The following is a 19,198-nucleotide window of genomic DNA, read 5'->3' on the forward strand; positions in this document are numbered from 1 at the left end:
TGTGTAGTGGTGAGATCTCAGCTTACTGTAACCTCCGCCTCCTGGGTTCCAGCAATTCTCCTGCCTCAGCCTCCCAAGTAGCTGGGACTACAGGCACCCGCCACCACGCCTGGCTAATTTTTGTATTGTTAGTAGAGACAGGGTTTCACCATGTTGGCCAAGCTGGTCTTGAATTCCTGACCTCAGGTGATCCACCCGCCTTGGCCTCCCAAAGTGCTAGGATTACAGGCATGAGTCACCATGCCCAGCCTACTTCCCGATTTTATATCCATCCTGATCACTGCTGGAGTTCTGTGTTCATGAGCTGTTAGCTGTCTCCTGCATGTAGACTGGGGGCTCCATGAGGATGAGGAGCGTCTCCCCTTGCTCACTGATGAATCCCCAGCCCTACAACGGGGCTTTCCACTTAGCAGCTTCTCAGCAGCGTGTGCCGAGGACAGTCTAGCCTCCATTCACGCTACTCTGCCGCTCTCCCTCCACCACGCGCCAGCCGCAACACCTTCTGTGGGGTCCTCTGCAGGCTCCTGCCTCAGGGCCTGTGCACTTCCGATTCCCTCTACCTGGCAATTTCTGCCCCCACACATTTGGAGGTCTGCCTCCACTTGGTCTTTTGGCTCTCAGCTAAAATGTCACCTCATGAGAGAGGCTTTCTCTGTCCATCGTGTTTACAGCACCTGCTCCTGACCCCACCCAGGAATGCCTACTGCATCTCCCCACTAAGTTTTCTTCCCCTCACTTGTCAGTTGCCCAAGTCCTCTCATCTACTTCTTCACTGGCTTTCACACCATCTGTTTCTGCCACTACACTTTGAGCTCCGTGAGGCCAGGGGCCTTCCCAACTCTGTTAGCGACATCGAGTTGGCAGCTTGAAACTGACCATAGTGGAGATATGTACATTCAGAAATGGGCCAAATGCCAGACCCAGAGCTTTTCTTCCCGAAGAACTCACTCTCGCTCCTGTAATACACGGTGGAAAAGAGACCACCGCTCCCCACCTCGCCCTTGAAAGATTTGCCCAGAGGCCAAAATCTGGCTCAGGCTGGGGGTGGAGGATGGGGGTAGTTATGAGCAGAGGACATTCACCAGATCAGCCCAGGCCTTCTTGCAGTCACTCATTTTGGGCCCTGGCTGTCATCTAGAGTTTCACTGTCTATGCCGTCCAATACAGGAGGCACTAACACACGTGCTACTGAGTGTTCAAAATGTGGCAAGGGTAGAGACCTAAATGTATTATTCCATTCTCTTCTAATTCATTTAAATTTGAAAACTGAGACTTGGTTCAGTTACTGGGAAACGTTTAAGAATATTGGAGGCCGGGTGCGGTGGCTCAAGCCTGTAATCCCAGCACTTTGGGAGGCCGAGACGGGTGGATCACGAGGTCAGGAGATCGAGACCATCCTGGCTAACACGGTGAAACCCCGTCTCTACTAAAAATACAAAAAACTAGCCGGGCGAGGCGGCAGGCACCTGTAGTCCCAGCCACTCGGGAGGCTGAGGCAGGAGAATGGCGTGAACCTGGGAGGCGGAGCTTGCAGTGAGCTGAGATCCGGCCACTGCACTCCAGCCTGGGTGACAGAGCGAGACTCCGTCTTAAAAAAAAAAAGAATATTGGAACAATTTGGGTGTGTGAATCTACCTTTCTCGACTATAAGACATCTAAACACAGATCAAGGATTTCTGATGAAAATTAACTCCTGAATTGAGATGTGCTAAAAGTGTAAAATACACACTAGATTTGAAGACTTAGAATGAAAAAAGTAAAATAGCTCAATAACTGTTTATATGGATCACACGTCAAAATGATCATATTTTTATATACTGGGTTAAACAAATTATATTATTGAAACTAATTTCATCTGTTTCTTTTTGCTCTTTTGGATGTGGCTGTTAGAAATATAAAATGATACATGTAGGCTGGGCGCAGTGACTCATACCTGAATCCCAGCACTTTGGGAAGCCAAGGCAGGCAGACCAACTGAGATTGGGAGTTCAAGACCAGCCTGACCAACATGGAGAAACCCTGTCTCTACTAAAAATACAAAATTAGCCAGGCGTGGTGGCACATGCCTGTAATCCCAGCTACTTGGGAGGCTGAGACAGAAGAATTGCTTGAACACAGGAGGTGGAGGTTGTGGTGAGCCGAGATTGCGCCATTGCACTCCAGCCTGGGCAACAGGAGCAAAACTCCATCACAAAAAAAAAAAAGAAAAGAAAAGAAAAGAAATGTAAAATGATGCATGTGGCTCACATTATAGTTCTACTGGTCTAGAGCATTTTCGCTTGTTTTTCTCCAACTTGCACCACTTGATATTCAAAAGTGGAAGTAGTGATAAGGAAGTACAGACGGATTTTGCCATGATTACAAATTCTGAACAAAAATGAGCTAATCTTGGCCGGGCGCGGTGGCTCAAGCCTGTAATCCCAGCACTTTGGGAGGCCGAGGCGGGTGGATCACGAGGTCAGGAGATCGAGACTATCCTGGCTAACATGGTGAAACCCCGTCTCTACTAAAAATACAAAAAACTAGCCAGGCGTGGTGGCGGGCGCCTGTAGTCTCAGCTACTTGGGAGGCTGAGGCGGGAGAATGGCGTGAACCCGGGAGGCGGAGCTTGCAGTGAGCCGAGATCACGCCACTGCACTCCAGCCTGGGAGACACAGCGAGACTCCGTCTCAAAAAAAAAAAAAAAAAAAAAAGAGCTAATCTTGTCAAATTGCACATGGGGTGGGGTGGTGAATGACCTCCACCCCACTCGGGGGAAAGTCTGTCCCTGCCAGCCATGGCTACAGAAGGCACTCAAGACACTTGGGGAACAGCCAGTTTCTCATCCCAAAGTCCCTGAGAGCAGACCCCAGGTCCAGAACTGATTTTGTCAAAGATATCAACATGGAAAAGTTGGCTCCTAGAGCCACACAGAAGCCTAGGCCTGGTCACAAGATGGGCCTGAGAACCATCACACAGAAGGAAATATCAAAGCGTTGGTGCATCCTTCAACCTGTATTTCTGGACTTCTCCCTTCTACGCTTCTGCCCATTTGCTGGTCCCTCTACTTTGACTGTTCTTCCTTCTCTTATCTCCCCAGAGGACTCCTATGCATCCTGCAAGACCCCATTCAAATGTCCCTTCCTCTGAAGCCTCCCTTGACCAGATGATGTTCCACATCACATCCTTGGGCTCCTGGCCTAGTCTACTCTTACCACTTCTCAAACTGCCTCAAGTTTTTCTCTTGTCCTCTCAAACCGGACTTCTTTCTATAACACAGAATATGCCTCTCCCCTGCAGAAAAGTACCACTAGGTCTCCATTACTGAAAACAGTAATTCTCAAGCTTAAACGCGCATCAGAGTCACTTCGATTGCTGGGCCCTACCTTAAAACGCCAGTTGCTGGGCCTCACCTCAAAGTTACTGACTCAATGGGCCTCAGGAGGGGTCTGATAACCTGCATGTCTAACAAAGCTCCAGCTGAGGCTGATGTGCTGATCCAAGGGTTGTACTTTGAGAACCACTGCAGCAAAAGATTGAGGGCAAAGTCTTCACTTTGGCATGGGGGCCTTCTACAGCATGGCCCCCAATTACTTCACCACCCTTATCTTTCACCACCTGCTGCCCTGGCCCTAGACTAGCCATCTCCCAAACGTGCTGAACCTGTCGTGCCCCCACACCGCTGCCCATGCTGCCTCTCCTGTATGCCATCCCTTCCCCCTCTTTATCTACCCAGCTCCAGGGCCACCCTCTTTGATCTCAGTGTCTAAACGCAAATTGGAGGAGGTAGTGCCTTCTACAAAGTAACAAATGCAGGCTGTCAGGGCAGCTACAAAAGAGGAGGGTAAGAAATGGTCTTGGCCACAGCAGTGGGCCTGGAGGAGAAAGCACCAGCCTAAAGTGACAACTTCGGGACAGAAAAGTCTAATGTATTTATTTAAATAACAGCATGACAGTCACAATCTACTTACAAACTGTGTTTGGCTCTATCTGGTTTTCCAGCTCTGCCACTTGCTAGCTGCGTGGCCTGGGGAGCAGCTCACATAGCTTTTTTGTTTCTCATTTTCTCTTGTAAGATGGGATAAAAAGCAACAACCTCATAGAATGAAGATTAAACCACATAATGCAAGTGAAACTCACAGCAAAAGGCCCAGCACACAGTAAACTCTCAATAAATGCTAGCTATTATGAGTAGTATCTTTGGACCTGGGAAAGTTATGAACCTGGTATCCAGCCACAATCAGTAACAGGAATAGAAACATAATAGATATTTTTCTTAATGGGTACAGAGTCAGCAGTCCAACAAATGCTGTATGCACACAGAGGAAGATGAATGGACAGGAAAGTGGGTGGCTAGGTGGGTGGGTGGGTCAATGGGAGATCTCCTTTGGTTAATATCAAAAGTGGCTCTGTGAGGCCAGTTTGTCAATAGACACTTAAGAATCTTAAAAATTCTCACCAGGCACAGTGCCTCATGCCTGTAATCCCAGCACTTTGGACAGCTGAGGCGGGTGAATCTCCTGAGGTCAGGAGTTTGAGAAGAGCCTGACCAAGATGGTGAAACCCCGTCTCTACTAAAAATATAAAAATCAGCCGGGCATGGGGGTGGGTACCTGTAGTCCCAGCTGCTCAGGAGGCTGAGGCAGGAGAATTGCTTGAACCTGAGAGGTGGAGGTTGCAGTCAGCTGAGATCACGCCACTGCACTCCAGCCTGGGCAACAGAGTGAGACTCCATCTCAAAAAAAAAAAAAAAAAAATCTCATAAGAAAACTCTCAAACAAGAACACAAAACAAATCCAAAGGTGTCCATCACAGAGTTGTATATAACAGCAAAAAAAAAAAAAAAAAAGAAAGAAAGAAAAGGAAACAGCCTAAATGCCCAACAATAGAGAAGGGCAGTCAGAAGATAGAGTTCTTTGGAAGAATTCAAAAAAATGAAGAGGGCTGGGCATGGTGGCTCACACCTGCAATCCCAGCACTTTGGGAGGCTGAGTGAGGCTGGCAGATCACCTGAGGTTAGGAGTTTGAGACCAGCCTGGCCAACATGGCAAAACCCCATCTCTACTAAAAATACAAAAATTAGCTGGGCGTGGTGGCGCATGCCTATAATCCCAGCTACTCAGGAAGCTGAGGCAGGAGAATCACTTGAACCCAGGAGGCAGAGCTTGCAGTGAGCCAAGATCACACCACTGCATTCCAGCCTGGGCAACAGAGCGAGACTCCGTCTCAAAAAAAAAAAGAAGAAGTTGAGGGGTGTTGCTGAGTTTGGAAGACAGGGCTTGAAGCTGCATCCACACTGCTCATCAAAGGGTGAGGATGCTGATGGAGAATAGGGGACTGGTAAAGAGCCCCCGCCTTTTTTTTTTCTTTTTTTTTTTTTGAAACAGACTCTCGCTCTGTCGCCCAGGCTGGAGTGCAGTGGTGCTATCTCAGCTCACTGCAACCTCCGCCTCTGGGGTTCAAGCGATCCTCCTGCCTCAGCTTCCCAAATAGCTGGGACTACAGACACGTGCCACCATGCCCAGCTAATTTTTGTATTTTTAGTAGAGATGCGGTTTCACCATGTTGCCCAGGCTGGTCGAGTCCCCTTCTTTAGTACAGCCATCGAGAAGGATCTCCATGTAGCAGCTGTAGCAGTAGCAGAAGTAGTGCTACTGTGACAAATAATAAAACAGCCAACACTTCCTGGGCTCTTACATGTGCCCAGCACTCTTCTAAGCACGTATCATAAATTAACTCACTTCATTGCAGTAATCACTCTATGAGCTAGGTACTATTATTAGCCCCACCTTACAGGTGGAGAAACTAAGGTATGGAGAGGTTAGGAACTTGGTTAGGATTATTGAGCTCGTAAACAGCAGGGCTGGGATTCGAGGCCAGGCAGTAGAGCTTTCTGCTCCAAATCACTGGTGCTACTCCCAAGGGGGAGGCACCACAGGAAGAGGAGAGCAGGTGGCCAGAAGCTCCCTACTTCACCATCTCCTTGCCCTAGCCCTCGCCCTCAAAGCAGATGCTGAGAAAGAGCTGAAGAGTTCAGGACCAGGCTAGCTCCAGAGCACCAGGCCATGGGGGCTAAGCCGGGGCAGGTGGGGCGGCAGCCTCACCCACAGCTTCCCGTCGTGATAGTAGGCTCCCAGGAGCTTCACGATGTAGGGGTGGTCACAGGTGGCCAGGATCTCAATCTCCACGATGTAGTCCTCCAGCTCCTCTTCACTCTTGGTTTCAATGACTTTGGCTGCAGCCAAAGTACCCGTCTCCTTATTCTTGGCCTGCAAAGAGGCAATACAGGAGGTCAACAAGGCATGCTCAGCAGGAAACTGACCTCTGGACGTGAGCCCAGAGCTCTGCACGAGTGTGAAAACAGAGGCCGGATGTCCAGATGCTGAATCGGGACGTACATTGTTCTTAACAATAGCCAGTGCCACACATCATTTCTGTACTTAATAGTAAGTACAATACACCCCACAACACTATGGAATAAACAAAAATACAAGAATGAGACAGTTCTACAAATACCAACATGGAAAGACTGTTGATTTGGTCAGTAAAAAACAACAACAAAAAAACCCCCAAGTCATTGAACAATAAAAATGGCACAATACTTTTGCATAAAAAAATGGAAAACTACGCCTTCATACATGTTCACAAGCGTCTGTGAACGCATGGAAAACTCAAGAGAGATACTGCCTGACAGCAGGCTGGGGAGGGGCCAGAAACAGGGAGGCATTCAAAGGGTACTTTCACTCTGTTTAAAATTTAAAATCTGGGCCGGGCACCATGGCTCACACCTGTAATCCCAGCACTTTGGGAGGCTAAGGCAGGGAGATCACAAGGTCAAGAGTTCGAGACCAGCCTGGCCAACACAGTGAAACCCCATCTCTACCAAAAATGCAAAAATTAGCTGGGTGTGGTGGCGTGCGCCTGTAGTCCCAGCTACTGGGGACGCTGAGGCAGGAGAATCGCTTGAACCTGGGAGGCGGAGGTTGCAGTGAGCAGAGACCACGCCATTGCACTCCAGCCTGGATGACACAGTGAGACTCCATCCCGAAAGAAAAAAAAAATTTAATCTGTTTTAAAATACGTTTTTTGTTGTTTTTTGAGATAGAGTCTCACTCTATCGCCCAGGCTGAAGTGCAGTGGCACAATCACTGTTTACTGCAGCCTCCACCTTCCAGGTTCAAGCTAATTCTCCTGCCTCAGCCTCCTGAGAACTGGAACTACAGGTGTGTACCACCACACCTGGCTAAATTTTGTGTTTTTAGTAGAGACAGGGTTTTAGTATATTGGCTGGGCTGGTCTAGAACTCCTGGCCTCAAGTGATCTGCCCATCTCTGCCTCCCAAAGTGCTGGGATTACAGGTGTACGCCACTGTGCCTGGCCTAAAATTTGTTCAAATTTTTAATAGGAATGTTTGATGTGTTTATTTGTAACATTTCATATGTATTAACAGTAGAATGAAAAGGCAGTCTGAGGAAGTGCCCACCATTACAGTGGAACTGTTTCGTAGATGCACGTCACCTAGACAAAACAAGTCTCCCTTATATGAGGAATAAGAGGGTAAGAAAACTCCACACACACTAAGATGGCTATAATTTTAAAACATGGAAAATAACAAGTGCTGGTGAGGACTGGAGAAGTTAGAAGCCTTGTGCATTGTTAGTGGGAATGTAAAATGGTGCAGCCAGCGTGGAAAACAGTTTGCCAGTTTCTCAAAAGGTTAAACATAGACATACCCTAGGACCTAGCAATTCTGCTCATAGGTATACACCCCAAAAAAGCTCAAAGCAGGGACTCAGGGAGATATTTATATACTCGCAGTAGCCAAAGTGTGGAAACAACTCAAGTGTTCATCAATAGATGAAAGAATATTTGGGAGGCCGAGGCAGGCAGATCACTTGAGGTCAGTCAGGAGTTCAAGACCAGCCTGGCCAACATGGTGAAACCTCATCTCACTAAAAACACAAAAATTAGCCGGGTTTGGTGGTGTGCACCTGTAATGCCAGCTACTCAGGAGGCTGAGGCAGTAGAATCACTTGAACCCAGGAGGCAGGGGATGTAGTGAGCTGGTATCACACCACTGCACTCCAGCCTGGATAACAGAGTGAGACTCCACCTCAAAAAAAAAAAAAAAAAAGAGATGAATGCATAAACAAAATGTGGTATATCCACACACTAAAATATTCCACCAGAAAAAGGAATCAAAAGGAAGGCAATTCTGACACAAGCTACACGGATGAATCCTGAAAACATTATGTAAAGTAAAATAAGCCAGACACAAAATAATACATATTGTATAATTCCACTCACCTGAAGTAGCCAGAGTAGCTGAAATCATAGAAGTGCAAAGTAGAATAGAGGTTTCCAGGGGTTAGAAAGGGGAAACGGGGAGTTATTGTTTAGTGGGTACAGAGTTTTTGTAGAGGATAAAAACTTTGAGGTGTAGACAGTGGTGATGGCTACACACTTGTGAATGATTTAATGCCATTAAATTTACACTTACAATTGGCCAAAATGGTAAATACGATGTTCTGTATATTTTACCACAATTCAAAAGAGAGAGAAATAACCACATAAATGGAGCAGGCAATCCCACCCCATTGCACACAGGAGCTGGCGTCTGGGAAATGGGAGGTGAGGACCCACAGCTCCCCACGGGTCGTGCGACGGTGTCAGTGGGGAATGCTGCAGCAGGCACCACACCCACTGTGCTGCGTGGGGTTCTGGTGTTGAACAAGTACACACGGCTGGGCGCAGTGGCTCAGGCCTATAATCCCAGCATTTGGGAAGCCGAGGCGGGTGGCTTGCTTGAGTCCGTGAGTTTAAGAATAGCCCAGGTTGGCCGGGCGCGGTGGCTCACGCCTGTAATCCCAGCACTTTGGAAGGCCGAGGCGGGCAGATCACAAGGTCAGGAGATCGAGACCACGGTGAAACCCCGTCTCTACTAAAAATACAAAAAATTAGCCGGGCGCGGTTGTGGGCGCCTGTAGTCCCAGCTACTCGGGAGGCTGAGGCAGGAGAATGGCGTGAACCCGGGAGGCGGAGCTTGCAGTGAGCCGAGATCGCGCCACTACACTCCAGCCTGGGCGACAGAGCGAGACTCCGTATCAAAAAAAAAAAATAGCCCAGGCAACAGAGCGAAATCCCGCCTCTACAAAAAAAAAAATGCAAAAACTAGCCGGGCGTGATGGCATGAACCTGTAGTCCCAGCTGCTTGAGAGGCTGAGGTGGGAGAATCGCTTGAGCCCAGGAGACGGAGGCTGCAGTGAGCTGAGATCTTGCCACTGCACTCCAGCCTGGGTGACAGAAAAAAAAAAAAAAAAAACAGCCAGGCACAGTGGCTCATGCCTGTAATCCTAGCACTTTGGGAGGCCGAGACAGGCAGATTGCCTGAGCTCAGGAGTTTGAGACCAGCCTAGGCAAGATGGTGAAACCTCGTTTCTACTAAAATACAAAAAATCAGCTGGGCGTGGTAGCAGGCGCCTATAATCCCAGCTACTCAGGAGGCTGAGGCACAAGAATTGCTTGAACCCGGGAAGCAGAGGTTGCAGTGAGCCAAGATGGCACCACTGAACCCCAGACTGGACAACGAAGCAAAACTCTGTCTCAAAAAAAAATAAATAAATAAATAAGAAAGAAAGAAATCACACACACACACAAACACATTTCCCTACAAAATGGCCCCTAGCCAGGTGCGGTGGCTCATGCCTGTAATCCCAGCACTTTGGGAGGCCAAGGTAGGTGGATCAGCTGAGGTCAGGAATTCGAGACCAGCCTGGCCAAAAAGACGAAACCCCGTCTTTACTAAAAAGTACAAAAATTAGCCAAGCATGGTGGCACATGCCTGTAATCTCAGCTACTCAGGAGGCTAAGGCAGGAGAACTGCTTGAACCTGGGAGGTGGAGGCTGCAGTGAGCTGAGATCGCAGCACTGCACTCCAGCCTGGGTGACAGAGTGAGACGCCATCTCAAAAAAAAAAAAAAGGCCCCTAAAAGCCCGCTGCTCATCTGGAGACCTTAACCAGCAATCTATTGCAAAGCACAGGGAAAACGAGCTCCTCTGGACTGAATGAACACATAGAGCTTAGTCTCCACCACGGCGCCTTCCTAAGGATAATATTGATCATGCTCCACCCTTGCCTTCCATAACAACTCTGGAACCTGACTACACCCAGAATTCCGGCTGGCCAAGTTATTCCTGCCCATCTAGCGCCCATGGACGACAATGTGCATTCATTCCTGTCATCACAGGGACCTGAGGCTTGAGGTTTCCCCCATTCCACAGATGGACGTGCATGTCCAGGTTTAGAGGGGAAATGTGATTGGAACTACGGGAGTGGCACCGGAATTTGCATCTGGATCCTCTAATGTCAAAATTCTCCAAACTTTGAGCCACCATACAAGGTCTCCCTATAATCTCCACCACTTAGAAGCCTCTAAGACCAGATGCCAACAGACACTTAACAGAGCACTACTGGGCCAGCCCTGCACAGGGCGCCCACAATACAGACACAGAGCGACCCTCTCACAGCCCTCTACTGAGAGTGACGAGACAGCATGCTTATGATGGGGTGAGGGAGAGGGCACCTAACCCCACCAAGGAGCCTTCTGGAAGGAAGCAACAGGCATGGTGGCTCACGCCTGCTATCCCAGGACTTTGGGAGGCCGAGGTGGGTGGACTGCTTGAGGTCAGGAGTTTGAGACCAGCCTGGCCAACATGGTGAAACTTCGTCTCTACTAAAAATACAAAAAATTAGCCAGGCGTGGTGGTGCACGCCTGTAGTCCTAACTACTCGGGAGGCTGAGGCAGGAGAATCACTTGAAACCAGGAGGCGGAGACTAGAGTGAGCCGAGATCACGCCACTGCACTCCAGCCTGGGTGACACAGTGAGACTCCGTCTCAAAAAAATAATAAAAAAAATACTGAGGAGTGGAGCAAGCAGGCAAATTCTCTGCACATTTGCTTTCTGTACACTCATTCTCAGTTTAGATCAGTATTTCTTTCATCAACTGAGCTGCAAAGTCCCCAGGATCCCATGTAGTGATAATAATATGTCATTTGTTATGCAGTACTAGTCTGTGCTGCTTATATGTGTTAGTACATTTATCTCCTGGACCACCCTACAATATGGTGCTATCAGTATCTCACAGACAGATGAGGAGACCCACCCGAGGCAGAGTACCCGAGGAATGAGGCGGCAGAGTGGGCTTGGAACTAAGGCAGTCCCATGCCCAGGTGTGCACTCTTGGTGGCCACATTCTTCCTCCATCCACGTTCCTTGCATGCCAGAGTCTGGGATGCCTCCCCTATCGGGCCCAGGAGCCCAGTTCAGGGAAGGAAATTTCATGATAGGCCATTTTCCAGAGCCAGTCCTTGTCCTAGGATTTACCAGCTCACGTGGCTCTAACTCTGTGGGGTCTTCTCCCCTAAACTCAATTTTGACAGTTTGTTTAGGCCAGGTACGGTGGCTCACGATTGTAATCCCAGCACTTTGGGAGGTCGGGGAGGGGGGATCACCTGAAGTCAGGAGTTGGGAGCCCGCCTGACCCACACGGTAAAACCCCATCTCTACTAAAAATACAAAAACTAGCTAGGCAGGGTGGTGGGTGCCTGTAATCCCAGCTACTGGGGAGGCTGGGGCAGGAGAATTGCTTGAATCCGGAAGGTGGAGGTGCAGTGAGCTGATTGCGCCACTGCACTCCAGCCTGGACAACAGAGCAAGACTCTGTCTCAAGAAAAAAAAAAAAAAGCTTGTTTAGAATGCTTTAGCAACCCGTCAATTAAGTTATTCAGTGCACTCACTCGCTCTCTCGCTCTCTCGCTCTCTCTCTCTCTCACACACACACACACAGTCTTAACTGATTGTGTCCCTGCCTCTTCATTCCTTGTAAAGCTGATTTTTGTACATCCCGACCAGAGGTCTGGCAAAGAATCCTTTCCTTCTGCACACGTTCCTCTTTCTCTTCCTACTCCTCCTCTCCCTCCTCTCCAAACCCAGAAGAGAGGTTAGGCCAGCTCTGCTCCTTTCCTGAGAGGAAGGTTGAGGGCTTAGTGGAGTGGCTAGAGCCAGGGCCAGTGACCAAGGCAACTACCTTGACCATGCTGAGCTGGCCAGCGGCCCCCGTTCAATCATTCATCTTTCAGTCCTGAGAGCTGGAAACAAGGCCACATGCCACCTTGACCTGGGTTTCCTGAAAAGGGATGTTTTCTCCTGAGGGTGGAGAAGGCCCAGGGGGGACCATTTTCCAGGAGTGCACAAACCTTGCCTTGCCCACCATCCTGAAAGGCAGCATTGACCAGACAGCCAGGCCCCAGCCAGTGCCAGTGTCAACACAAGGCACACCCGCTACCCAGCACCTCACTCAGATTCCATGGAGATCAGAACCTGCCAGACAGAGGTTAGTAGGAACCGTGGACCAAAAAGTGACTTGGCCAAAATTAAATTCTTTCAAAGCCTCGTTGAGGCAGCAATCCATCACCTTGAGGCCACAGGGGATGTAATACTGCTGATGATAAAAACAGCTGACACTGAGTGCTCTCTGTGTTCCAGGACGGGACTGAACGGAATTTCTCACTTCGTCCTCCATCTAGCCCTTAAAGACAAATATGATTGCCAGTTTACAGATGAGGAAAAAGATTCAGAGAGGTGGGGTGATGTGCCTCAGGTCACACAGCGAGTAGGGGTGGAGGGTGAAGCCTGGATCCAAATTCAACCCTTCTTTAGCTCTAAAACATTTCCCCCAAAGACCTTTCCTGATGACTATCCAGTACTCCCCGTTCTTTCTCCCTTTGTTAAAGATGAATGACAATCACAGCCAATAGCAACCACTCACAGCAAGGGAGTGCCTGCAGCTCAGGAGTGCTCAGCCAGCCAGAATGTCATCCGCCAACACACCTTGAAGGCCAGCGTTAGCCTTGCTGCCCATTTCCCAAGCGAGCAGACTGAGGCCTGGGAATCCAGCAGGACTGTGAGCTGTCCCAGTGGCCTCCTGACTCCCGGCCTAGTGTTTACTACACCACGCTGCCGGGAAGCAGCTTATTCCCTATTCATTCATTCAACCATTATTTATTTGGCTAAATTCTAGTGAACAAGACAAGCAGTTTCTGCCGAGGAAAATTCGCATGAGGGAATCACTGCCCTCCCATATCATAATTCACCCTTCCCTGATTTTTCTTCAGCAGAGGCCAACCTGCCCTCATTTCCAGTCCCTAAACAACAATATCTAGAAGTGGGTAGGGACTCATCTTGGCCAATCAGAATACTGCACTCCCTCTGGTCACAGTGTTTGGCTCAAGAATAGGCACATGGCCAGGTGCGGTGGCTCACACCTGTGATCCCAGAACTTTGGGAAGCTGAGGCAGGTGGATCACCTGAGGTCAGGAGTTTGAGACCAGCCTGGCCAACATGGTGAAACCTCATCTCTACTAAAAATACAAAAATTAGCTGGGCGTGATGGCGCATACCTGTAACCCTAGCTACTCAGGAGGCTGAGGCAGGAGAATCACTTGAACCCAGGAAGCAGAGGTTACAGTAAGCCAAGATCACGCCATTGCACTCTAGCCTGGGCAACAAGAGCAAAACTCTGTCTTAAAAAACAAAACAAACAAACAAAAAAAAAAATTGGCACGTGATCAAGTCAGCCAATGAAATGCATTCTCAGAACAATTGCTGAGACAGCCGACATTGCTACAAGCCCTCCTTGACTTCTAGCCTCCAGCCTAAAGCCATCCTGCCCCTAAGGAGGCCTGAAAATCAAACTAGGTCTGAGGCGCTAAAGCTGAGAGAGGACATGAGAAGATAGTTTGATCCCTTCAATTAACTTTTACAACTGTCTATTAAGGGCTTGATTTTATATATAAGAAAACCGATGCTTAGAGATATGAAGTTGCCTGCCCAAGGTCACATAGCAGGTTCAAAGGATTAGGAATTGAATTCCGGCCAATGTGGGTTCAAATTCCATGTATCTGACAGTTTTGCCAGAGATGCCTGCATATTCTGCAAAAGTCCCGTCTGGGCCCCAGTCTCCCCCTATATGGGGGAGGATGGATGGTGAAATGATGTCCAGCTCTCTTCACGCTCTGATGAGGGCCGTCTTAGGGAGTGGGTGAGTCTTGGAAAGCTAAGGGTGGTCCAAGTAGATGAGGCCCACGTGGGAGTTGGCAGGCAAGGAACAGCATAAAGAACAAGTGGCTGTCTATGACCTCTGACGTCCGTCTCTTCCACCGGCTGAGGCAAGGCCGGGTTCCAGCGCACGATGAGGGGAGCCTCGGCCCAGCCTTCCACTGCTGGCCGGCAGTGACTAACGCCTCAGCCCACACCCTTGTGAGCAGATACACAGTGGCTACTTGTGTTTTCTGGCCCAAGCACCTCTGTGGGAACAATCCTCCCTCTTGTGCCCGCAAGGGGCCCAGCCCGGAGGAGGTGGGAACAACCCTCCCAGCCGGGGGCACTGCTTCACCCAAGGGGCCCAGTCAGCCCAGTCAGGGGCTGGGGGCTTCCTGAGAGTCAGCCACACAGAGGCCAGCAGGGGACCCACTCCCAGGCCATCCCCTTCCCTCCTGACTGCCCACGGATCGGTGTGTTGCTCCCGCCTCCTCCCGGGAAATAACGGATATCACAGACCTCAGGAAAATGAGAAAACTTCAGCCACTCCTCCTTAACCCAGCTCCCCAGCCCTACTCTGCAGATGAGGAAACTAAGTCCACCAAGGCGAATGCGGAGACCAGGGTCCAATCTGTGACACTTGTCTCATCTGTGACACAGGTATGTCTCAAGAAGAGTAAATGAGAACACAAGAGCAAAGAGCCTAGAGGGGCCTGTTCCTGGGGGCACCCCAACCTCAGGCCTGGGAGCCGCTGGAGCTGCTGGGAAATTGACCCTGGGGCTGGGGAACAGTAGGGGACTTGGCCAGCATCCATTCCCCCTTGTGGATTCAAAACTCTAGTTGCCGGTCGGGCACGGTGGCTCACGCCTATAATCTCAGCACTTTGGGAGGCCGCGGTGGGCAGATCATCTGAGGTCAGGAGTTCAAGACCAGCCTCAACATGGAGAAACCCCGTCTCTACTAAAAAAAAAATACAAAATTAGCCAGGTGTGGTGGTGCATGCCTGTAATCCCAGCTACTCGGGAGGCTGAGGCAGGAGAATTGCTTGAACCTGGGAGGCGCAGGTTGCAGTGAGCCGAAATTGCACCATTGCACTCCAGCCTGGGCAACAAGAGCGAAACTCCGTCTCAAAAAAAAAAAAAAAAAAAAAAAAACTCTAGTTGCCTTTAGACACTGCCTCTCCCTCGCTCTGAGTGCAAGGGATTCATAGCGGGCTGACCTCTCCCTGGGCCAGGGGCATACCCCAGGCCCAGCCAATCAGAGGACTGAACCAAGGGTGCCTGAAAATGAAACTTGCCACAGTCATTGGTTCAGAGATGCCTGGGCATGGTCCCAAGGCAGGCCAACAGGGTCGTGCCTGGGCAGCTCTTTAAATTTGTTTTTGGTTGTTTGCTTTTTTTTCTTTCCTGAGCTGGAGTTTCGCTCTTTGTTGCCCAGGCTGGAGTGCAATGGCATGATCTCGGCTCACCACAACCTTCGCCTCCCGGATTCAAGTGATTCTACTGCCTCAGCCTCCCCAGTAGCTGGGATTAAAGGCAGGCACCACCACGCCAGGCTATTTTTGTATTTTTAGTGGTGACAGGGCTTCTCCCTGTTGGTCAGGCTGGTCTCGAACTTCCGACCTCAGGTGATCCACCCGCCTCGGCCTCCCAAAGCGCTAGGATTACAGGCATGAGCCATGGCGCCCAGTCAGTTGTTTGCATTTTTGCTGAAGTTATCAGGAAAGCAGCTTTTTCTTTCTCTGGCGCTGCTAAATCGGTAGAATGTAAGGCTGGAGGGTCTTGCAGCCTATCTTTTCACTCCTTCAGAGTGGCTGCCGGAGGGTAAGGCTAAGATGGCAGAAGCAGGGCTCACAAATGGAGTGCTACTGGCTCTAAGGAACACCTGGAGACAGCCGTACCTGAAGGCAGACTCTACCATAGACTTCTCAGTTGCATGAGCCAATAAACTCCCTTTTGGATTCCTGCCATTTGCCACCAAGAAGGAGATGAGTTCCCTCTCTCTGGGGGTGTTCCAGCAAGGAACAGATATCCAGAGGAGTGCCTCCCCACACAACACACGTGTATCAAGGGCCACCTTCATTCCCAAGCCCACCATAATCTATAAGATGACATTCACTGAGACCTCACCAAAGAGCTGACTGATAATTTAGGATTTGGAGACCTACATGGAAAACGTGTAGGACACAGGCCAACAGAAACTATGGAATTCTTCTGCCAAAAGAATCTTCCTCCAAAAAAGTGGAAAGGATCATTTTATACTTAATAAATTAGCAAAAGCATGCAGTTGTGACAACCCCCCGCCGCCCCCGCGCTGGAGACAACGTAGTAAAATGGGTGAACTCATTACTGACAAGAATAGAAACTGCTTCAATCTTTCAAAGACAACACTTGGCAATAGGTTTTAAAAGTCATGAAAATACTTTTTCAGCCTATTGTCCCTCATTCCTGAGAATTTAAGGCCAGGAAATACTTTTAAAAAGACAATCAGCTGGGCATGGTGGCTCATGCCTGTAATCCCAGCACTTTGGGAGGCCGAGGCGGGCAGATCACAAGGTCAGAAGTTCGAGGCCAACCTGACCAACCTAGTGAAATCCCGTCTATATTAAAAATACAAAAATTAGCCGAGCATGATGGCACGCACCTGTAGTGCCAGCTACTCGGGAGGCTGGGGCAGGAGAATCGCTTGAACCTGGGAAGCAGAGGTTGTAGTGAGCTGAGATCGTGCCACTGCACTCCAGCCTGGGCACAGAGCAAGACTGTGTCTCAAAAAAAAAAAAAAAAAAAAGACAAAAGAAATGTACTAGGATCATGTTCAGTTTATATTAGTCCATAATAATGGAAAAAAGGTGAAATCACCTAAACACAATGCTTCAATTAACTTAATGGGATATTAAGTAACCCTTAAATGATAAACAAGAAGATAATACAGTAATGAGAAAAAATCCTTAAGCCATAATGGTAAATAGCAAAACAGGATAATGAAATTGTAACGAGGCTACAATTTTCCTTTGGGAAAGCTGCATGTGCCTATGGACAGGGACGAGCTAAAACACAGCATAATGGAGTCAAGCAGTTTATAAAGAGAATTTTTACCCAGTGACATCTGGCAATTATCCACAGGGGTCCCAGTGAGGGCAGACTGGGGCAGGTGCAAAGAAGCCTCCCACAGAGAAAGAGACACTTCATCCGACCTTGCCTTAAACGTTCCAGAGACAGACACCCTCGTTCTTCCGGAACTCACATGAGCTGCACTGTCTGACACAGCAGCGACTAGCCGCACTTGGCTATTTAAATTAATAGATATGAAACAAAAATGTAGTTCCTCAGTTGCATTAGCCACATTGCACGCACTCCCACACTGTGGCTACCATATTGAACAGAGCAGGTACATACAAACACTTCCATCACTGTAGAAAGTTCAGCCCCAGCCCTCTGACAACGCCTCTTCAGAGGTAAGGGGGTATCTACAACTCACTCCACTGTCCCAGACCCAGCCTCGGAAACATGGGTTTCTTTTTCTAGGAAGCAAAAGGGGACATGTGCAAGGAATCAGCAGAGGAACCACACCCAACGATCATTTGCTAGGGAAGTCTCCTAGCAACCTGGCTGGGTGGCAGGCGTGAGCGAAGGCTCCCAGCTGACCTGTCAGATGAAAAGCCTGGGTGTGGGTCAGAGCCAAAGAACGGGGCAGTCAGGGCTCAGGGTTCCTATTTCCCGGACTTTATTCTGGACGGCCGTGCCAGGCATGTATCAAATATGGTTCAGGCCACTGGAACCAAAGCAGGGCTTGGTCTGGGTGTCACACAATGTACAGCTGTTCTGTCCCTGTCTGAACATAGTTAATCTTTGCATGGTGATGAATGCTGTCAATCGCAGGAAGGGCTGTGACTCTATTTAGGAGAGAGAAAATCTGGCCCCAGAGAAAACCAGGGTCACAGTAGAACTGACTATGTACAGGAAAAGGGCCCAACATAAAGCCAAAGGGGGTGATCTGAGGACAGCAGACACAGAGCCGGGGTGGCCAGCTGACATGGGCCGGGGTGGCCAGCTGACATGGGCTTGAGTTTAGAGCCCAGTAAGGCCCCTGGCTGGCAGGCATCAGTCAGCAGAGGATGGAAGCCTTATGCACCATGGGCCTGGGCCTTGGGAAGCCCAGGTCCTTGCAGGCTCAGGATGAAAAAGTCCTGCCAAAGCCTCTTATGGTCTCTTGCTGCAGGGCAATGAGCAGTCCGCCTTTCTCCAGTACAGGCACACGAAGTACACAGAGGTACCACCATCTCCTTTTATTGAAGAGAAAACGGAGGCCCGGGCAGAGAAACTGACTTGTCCCAGGTCACACAGCTAGGAGGCAGTGGCAGGCCTGGAGCTCAGCTCTGGCTCTCTGCCCAGTGCTCTCTGCCCTCAGCAGTCCACCAAAGTTGTCATGCCAGGGGTCTCCCGCCCAGCTGCTCAGTGTGACCGCCCTCCTTCCCATCTTTCCCTCCATGGCCTTCAACCAGAAACACTCACAGTGAACCCTCAAGGGCTCCTTGCTGCTGACAACCTAATGCCCGAGCTCCCTGGCTCAGCACTCACAGCCCTCATGACCTGCCCCTGCCCACTTCCCCAGGGTCCCGCCACTCCCTCTCACTCAGCCCTATGCCTGCTCCCTACCTCCCAGCCCTCTTCATGCTCCCTCCTCCACAGAGAACGCCTCCTCCCTACCTGCGTTTAATCAGCCAGCAAAATCTAACTCAACCCCAGCCTAGCCCATGACATCGTCCCCAGAACCCCAGTCCACCTCTCCCACTAGAATTTCTTTGCACCTTATTAAGGCTTTCATCGCAGACTGCCCTGTCCCCTGGGCATCTGCATCACAGATTCTCTGACCTGGCTGTGGTCTCTGAAAGGCTCAGCCCACCTGACTCCTCTCAGTCTACCCCAGTCTTCAGAGCCTGGCACAGAAGAGCAAGTGGGTAGATGGAACAGTGGGAGCATGAGTGAATGGGAAGATGGGTGGGCAGACAAGCAGATGGAGGAGTGGATGGATGGGAGGTAGGGGCTGGAGGAATGAATGGATGGGAAAATGAGTTAAGTGGGATGGCGAATGGATGAGAGGTTGGGTGAATGGATGGG

At 49.7% G+C, this 19,198-nt stretch overlaps 1 protein-coding gene across 1 annotated transcript in view; it reads right to left on the reverse strand.

The window, feature by feature from the left end:
- The window catches only part of STK10 (serine/threonine kinase 10), a 151,023-nt gene that overhangs the window by 113,245 nt on the left and 18,580 nt on the right, over positions 1 to 19,198 (reverse strand). Inside the window, exon 2 of the mRNA XM_028849917.2 lies at positions 6,084 to 6,248. Within this exon, the coding sequence (XP_028705750.2) occupies positions 6,084 to 6,248 (165 nt within the window). The remainder of the gene's footprint in view (positions 1 to 6,083; positions 6,249 to 19,198) is intronic.

The sequence above is a fragment of the Macaca mulatta genome, chromosome 6 (assembly GCF_049350105.2).
Source record: "Macaca mulatta isolate MMU2019108-1 chromosome 6, T2T-MMU8v2.0, whole genome shotgun sequence".
In the NCBI taxonomy this organism is placed as follows: domain Eukaryota; kingdom Metazoa; phylum Chordata; class Mammalia; order Primates; family Cercopithecidae; genus Macaca; species Macaca mulatta.